General features: G+C 52.7%; 1 protein-coding gene across 1 annotated transcript; it reads right to left on the bottom strand.

Annotated features, from left to right (window-relative positions):
• Window positions 1–2,442: 2,442 nt before the first annotated feature.
• Window positions 2,443–6,842, bottom strand: LOC120667842 (dolabradiene synthase KSL4, chloroplastic-like). Its single transcript, XM_039947838.1, has 12 exons — window positions 6,289–6,842; window positions 6,022–6,208; window positions 5,729–5,943; window positions 5,502–5,622; window positions 4,737–4,834; window positions 4,422–4,636; window positions 4,188–4,300; window positions 3,834–3,929; window positions 3,460–3,675; window positions 3,228–3,369; window positions 3,011–3,116; window positions 2,443–2,450 (listed from the first exon to the last, which is right to left on the bottom strand). Exons 1-12 carry the CDS (start codon window positions 6,809–6,811, stop codon window positions 2,443–2,445), a joined length of 2,040 nt encoding a protein of 679 aa, XP_039803772.1. The 5' UTR covers window positions 6,812–6,842.
• Window positions 6,843–7,047: the final 205 nt, after the last annotated feature.

Raw genomic sequence — 7,047 nt, 5'->3', positions numbered from 1 at the left:
ATTGGCCGCACCGGCGTACTCGAAGCCATACGCTAAAAAAGCGTCTGGCTTCTCTTCCACAAAATGGAGCGGACTTGCTGAGCAATCTATTCCCGTGGGGCCGTCTTGGTCGTTGCTGGCCCGTGCTTGCCGGAAGTCATTGCCGCGCCCGATGCAGCCTAGCCGCTGGCTCCCGAGGGGGCCTTGCCGGCGAGGAGGGAAGCAGCCCGCACGGCGAGAGGGAAGGAGCCTGGCCGCCCGCGCATAGCCCCGCCATGCGCGCTGCCCCTACCTCCGCCACTCATGTTGTGCGCCGCTACAGCCGGCCGCCATGTGACGCACCTCCGCGATGCCGCCAGAGAGGGAGAGGGAGGGCGCAGACGGCCAGGAGGGAGGAGTCGTCGTGCCCCACGCCAGCGACCGCGCTCCTCGGCCCCGAGCACGCCTCCGCACGCGCCATCGCCCGAGTGCACGCCTCCGCCGCGCGTGTGCGCCCGGAGCGCCGCCGCACCTCCGCTGCCGCCGAGGAGGGACTCCACCGCCCGCACGCCTCCGCCACTGTGGGCCTCCCCTGCTGCGGCTGTGGGCGAGCTCTGTTATATTGTGATCCAAATTCATTGTGCTCCACAGTTCATCGTTTCTTTTGTAAGCCGCCGCTATGCGTTGTACACACATCCGATATAGTGAATTTCTTACTAACTGGCGCCCGTAGTTTTTACCCTTCGCATTGGAGAGATTTTCCATATTAAATCCTCGTGTTTTCTGTGATTTGATTTCGTTGTTCTTCATCATTTTCTCGCAGTTGCATCTAACAACTTCGGCCCTCCCCTGCGCCGCTGCAGGCGAGCAGGCCGAGCGAGTTGTGTCGGCGAGGCGCCCCAAGCCGCCGCCGCAGACCGCCGTGCGCGCACCCGATTCTGATCCACTCCTCGCTCTGCGCCGCGTACCCGCGCACCGACTACAACATCCGCGTCATCCCCGAGGACGAGCTGCTCCAGGTCCAGCTCGCCACCGCCGACGACTGATGACGCTCCGCCGGCGGCGAACGGGCAACAACCTCCGGCAGTGTGTAATAATAATGGTCCAGAAACTTGCAATACCCGGCCATCAGGGGCATGCAGCCGAGCAACAAGAGGTGGAGGAGGTAGCCGGCAAGGTATGCTAGCTGTGGGCAGCGGTGATTTGATTTTGGTGGCCAGAGGTGGGAGTAATCGGGCCGGCGGGTGGAGCTCTCCTCGCTTCAGTTTGTCTCTGGCAGAGCAAGAAAGAGAGCAGGCGAATGGAAGGGGGAGAGAGAGGAAACAAAAAAAGGAAACTAAAAAATGATAGTTGTGGTGGATGAATAAAATATGTGGTAGTTGGTATAGAGGATGGATATAGAGTATGAATCAGTACGGAAGAATTGAATACAGAAGAGACAGTATTAATGACTATGATAGAATATTCTTTTAGAGGATCAATTTAGGATACAATGAGTACGGACAGACTTACTACTCTTCAAATTTGAAGAGCTTGCCGGTCGCCGCCAGTTACGAAGCTGAGAAGTGAGTTGCAGCGTGCGGAAGAAAGGAAGGGGCACGCTCTGCGTCGATAAACGTCGGAAAAATAATGAGGCCTCCGCACATGATTTTTTTTACCTTGGACCAAACCGTCTGTAATAAAATAAGCATCACCGACCAACAAAACAGCAATTTTGAGTTTAGCTTGAAAAAAAACAGGAGTTTGTAATTTAATTTACACTTGAGTAAAATGCACTAAAGTCCACCAACATGTAAGATGTGTCATTTAGGTCCACAAACTGTAAACGTCCATTTTTAGAACCATCAACTTGTATTTTATCTTACTTAGATCCATAAACTTTGAAAATATAGGCCCATAATCTCAGAAAGTCCATTTTGGATCCATAAACTTGTAATTTGTGTCACTTCCATAAGCTCCAAAAATACATTTTTAGATCCATAAAGTTCATCCATGAGGAGTCGTGGGGTTACAGACGCGGCCACAAAGATCGCCCCAATATCGCTATCCATAAGTATCCTTTAATTCCTCATTGAGAACTACTCTGGACTGACCCAAATCTAACGCCATTATGAGATGTTTCACCACAACACCTAGCGCCACCATATCCGGCCACCCATGTCACGGAGGACATAATATCCCCTATACATGTTGTTGAGTCCTCTGTGAACTCCTCCACCTTTCCCAAGCCATCACCTCCGCCTCTCCACCCATATTACGAGAAACAAACTACAAGTTTACGAATCTACTAATGAATTTTTAGAGTTTGTAGACCTAAGTGACACAAATTACATGTTTATAGAGTATGGACCCATAAGTGAAATTTCTAAGTTGATGGACCTAAATGACATCATCTTATAAGTTGATGGCCCTCTGATGCATTTTACACTTTACACTTGTTTTGGTTTTAATACCAGTCTTCCAAGCAAACCCTTATTATGAATCTCATATAACTGAACATATAAGCGAACAAAGCCTAAACCAGGAATAGGTTAACGTGCAAGATTGTCTAACAAGTTTTTTTTTTCAAAATCTATATACTATAAAGATCGAAAATAATTGAAAATATTTCTCACTGAGATCGGGCCCATCATACCCCTCACATCGGACTATCTGTCACGGCGGATGGGGTGGACGAAGATGTCAACCCATAAAAACTTAATGTGAGGGGATGTTTGTGCCTAAAACTAAAATTTTTTCTTACCGAATCCGCTTACCCGCCAGCGCATACCCACTCCCTCCCGCGGCCACCGTTTCGTTCTACCTCCCCCTATAGTTGGCCAATGGGCCGGCCCGGCACAGCACGGCCCGGGCCCGACTCGGCCCAGCATGATTAGGCCCGGCCCGATTGGCCCGACTATTTATCCGTGCCGGGTCGGACCGGCCCACGTGCCGAGGCACTGTGCACGAGCACGGCCCGAGGCCAATTTTGCGTGCCGGGCCAGCCCTACCGGTCCGTTTGGCCCGTTAAGCACCCGACGGCCCGAGCGGCGCCGGCTGCCACGGCGCGGACGAGCTGCCAGCCGTGCGGCGTCGGCAGCCACGGCACAGGAGGATGGGCGGCGCCCGCTCATTCGCCACTCCGCCTCCACCATCATGACCCTAGCCAACTCCGCCCACTGCACGTGCACGTGTTCGAGAGAGAGAGAGAGCGTTGTCATCATCAGCTAGAGCTAGCTCGATCTTGATCGATGTCCGTCGTTGCTGGAATTAATGGAGCCGTGGCTTACCCGTTCGGCGATGTGGTGGATGATGTTGCGGTTCTGCACCGCCGCGGCCCTCACCGCGATGTCGTTGCTCGTGTCGTAGACGGCGCGGAAGACGATCTCCACACGCTCCGAGAAGAAGCCAACTCGTTCGTACGCATCCCACCTGCATACCCATTCATCATCAGATCAGAAGGAACCGAAGCATCAGCTGGTGAAGGATAGGTTATCTCTAAGGTGTGGCCGAGGCAGGTACATCTCGATCAAGGTGACGAGGTTCTCCATCTCCTCCCTCGACTCCCCGACGTCGAAGAGGTCGTCGACGATGGTTGCCAGGATGTTGGTCTTGGCTGCCACGATGCGAGCCTCGGACAGCTCGGCGGGGAACATGGTGGAAGCGGACGGAAGCAGGCAGATCAGCGGCATCACTCTCGCGTAGTCCAGCTCGTCGAGCCTCACTTCTTTCACCCACCTGTTTAAACGTTAAAGAGATGGATGGATCGTAGAGGGGGAAAAATAAAAGTTTTGATCAGTTTCATCTCATCCCCACTGATTTGTAGAACGGGAATTTCAATTCCTCATCTCATCCCCAGCGATGAGGAGGGTTGATGGAGTTCTTGAGATCCGGACCTCTCGATGCACCGAAGCTCTTCTTGGTAAGCAGCCTGACAAGAGTGGAACTCATCCACAGCTAGCGACATAATTTCTTCATCTGCGTCACAAGTGCTGATCCGACGACGGATCCATCGATGGACGGGATTAAAATCTCATCAGATCAATCATCAGATGCTATATTATGTATGTGTGTGTGTGCGTATATGCATGTATGTATAATTGTATATATACATATATATAGATATATACATATGTATATATCTATATATATATATGTATATATCTATATATGTATAAATAAATAAATAATATAATATAATATAATATAATAAAATCTAGGGCGACAATCAATGATGTATCTCTTCTCACCGGTATTCCGACTTCAGCTTCTGGAAGTTCTGCTTCTTGAAGTGTTCGATGTTCCACCTGTGCTCTAGCCGGTCCACGTTGGAGTAAAAGGGAAATTTGAGCACATGTTCAACCTGGAAACAAAACATATATAACATCCCACACATACGAAACTAACGCACCGACCACCAAATCGCTAGATCGAAAAGGGGTCCTAATGCTTCCTTGTCGCAGAGATTCAATAGCAGCGGCTACCTCAGCAGGGTCAACATGTCTGGATATCCTGCCGGAACACAGCTGTTGCTTCAGGAGCTGGGACGACCAGGAGCCGATGCTCTCCAGGACCAGCTCGTCGTCCGTGATCTGGACGTGCGAGGCTTTCAGCAGCTCTAGCAACGCCTCGGTGTCGTTGAGATGGCCCTGGATTGAACCATGGAAACTGGACTCGTTGCTGAATTGGGCCAACCCATCTGCGCCACGACGACGCTTTGCGTTCAGTTTGGTGATTTCGATCCGAATGCGAGGATTTTTAACCAAAACCAAGCAGGAGACTGGAGGTCTTTAGCTTACCGGAGGAGACATCGTATCCATGCAAACGCAGGAGGCGGAACGCCATCGCGCATGTCGCCATGTCCAGCATGATCTCCTCATCGTTAGCGAGCCAGGACCTGCGGGCAATTCTAACAATTAGATCGGAGCAATTTGCTGGACAAGCTAGGACTCTGATATGAGCAATTTGCTGGACAAGCTAGCTAGGATTGAAATTAATACCCGTCATAAAAATGGGATCAGGCCGGCATATAATAATTTTTATCTAAGTCTGAAAAAGTAAAAAGCCCAACATAGCTAGTTTGACCCGGTCATAAAAAGCCTTGCTAGCGTATGGACGTCCGATGGTAACTTTCTTATCAGACGCTCCATTACAACATCAAAAATCTATAGTTCCAACATCGAAAATCTATAGGTGCAATATTGAAAAATATGTGAAAAAACTAATCAAGTCGTTTGACTCTCGGATATAAAATTTCCACCGCAATATGAACATTATGTTTCATGCAACTAACATTCACCGTAAAATACATGGAAATAATAGCATTTCTTAAAAGAAAAAAAATCAAAATTTTCCTAACCTAGTCTGAATCGGATCCAATCACGTATCGGAATGGGCTGAGGTAAAAAAAACATAGCTTCATGGTCGGGTCAAGACAGCTAGCATTAGGCCGAAGAAAAAAGTAGTAAGTCTTTTGACCTAACTTGGACCCACCCCCGATAATAAGTGAGGTCTACTAACAATGCAGTCAAGCTACAAGTCAATGAACTGTACGTAGTCGCCACCTGTATATCATGTCGAGTGTGGTGTTTATCTCTGACAAGAAGCTCCTTGAGATGCCCATCTTCTCCAGAGTGTCCACCATGCGAAGCCGGGAGTAGGCGCTCCGAGGATACACGGTGGGCACTGCAGCAAGTGACGGTCGCCGCCGCCATGAATGTTCGTTACTAGCTAGTAGCTAGCTACAAATCTGAACTTCCTTAGCAAGTGTAAACTAAGCTTAGTTTTGCACCTGCGCTGCCGAACTCGCCGACGACCGAGTCCAAGTAGTCGAGCGCTCGGTCGTTGTGGCTGTGGATCGCGGCGGCCGCCGTCGCGGCCGGCGAGTCGAAGAAGGACCCGTTCTTCCTCTGGTAGGCCGCCGCCGCCTGGTCCCAGTCCAGTAAGTCCCCCAAACCTTCTGCCATGTAGGCCATGAAAGCTTGGCTACCTCCAGAAGCAGCCATTCTGTTGAGTTGATCGGCGAGAGCAGAGAGTTAGTGCTGTCCGGTGGCACGGATGGCGACGAGGAAGAGACCGACGAACCCTCTGATGAGCTCACTGTAGCGCAGCCGCAGGACGGCGTCGACGTCGGCTTGGGGGACCAGGGGGATCTCCAGCCCCATGCTGATGGCGTGCGCGACCATGCCGGGGAAGATGACGCCGAACCCGGCCGGCGCGTCGCAGCTGCCGTCCGTCACGCAGGACCAGTTGCGCCCGATGAAACGGAGCCCTGGAGCAACGGCGCATGTAAAGACGACGGCATTATGCATAGGCGGCGGCCGGCCGCGGAATGGCTAGTTGGCAACGTACCTCTCTCGACGGCGTCGCCGCCGGCGCCCCACTTCCGGAGGGCGAGCACGCACGCCAGCGTGGACGAGAGCGCGTCCTTGCGCAGCGAGGGGTCGCCGGGCCCCCACGACCCGTCGTCCCGTCGCTGGTTCCGCAGGATCCAGTCCACGCACCCCGGGTAGCGCGGCGCAGGAGGGGACCCGGACCCCGCCGGCGCCGGCACCATCGCGACCCACGCCGTGTCGTACGCCGAGGGCGGCGGCGCCTCGGCGCCCAGGAGCCGCTCTCTGATCGCCGTCGCCCTGTCCTCCTGCGCATGCTTCTGACGCCGCTCCAGCACTCCCGCGGCGGCGCGGCGCCCGGCGTGCGAGCCGGCAGTCCGCCCCGCGCGCGGCGGCTGCAGCGACAGCTGAGGCTGGCGGCGAAAGCGGTGGCTCTGCGGCGGCGGCGCCCGCGCAGCTACCGATCGAGGTCGACGAGCAGCGGGGCACCGCTGCCCAAACAACGCGAGATGAAGCGAGGTGGCAAGGCTCAACGACGTCATGGCCGCCACACACAGCCCCCGCTAAAAGTTTTCCAGACTTAGCAGCAGAGACCGTACCGGGCGATGCTTCGAGGGCGATGAGGATGCTGTGGTTTATATAGAGAGCCGAGATGACGGGTGGGTCACCAGTACTCCCTCCGTACCAGGGAAATCATTTAGGATTTAGGATAGCGACACAGTCTTCAAAATATAATTTTAACCTCTTATTTAAAAAAAAATATTTATAAAAAAATGTA

The sequence above is a fragment of the Panicum virgatum genome, chromosome 3N (genome assembly GCF_016808335.1).
Source record: "Panicum virgatum strain AP13 chromosome 3N, P.virgatum_v5, whole genome shotgun sequence".
Taxonomy (NCBI): domain Eukaryota; kingdom Viridiplantae; phylum Streptophyta; class Magnoliopsida; order Poales; family Poaceae; genus Panicum; species Panicum virgatum.
This window is presented reverse-complemented; position numbering and strand designations above follow the sequence as displayed.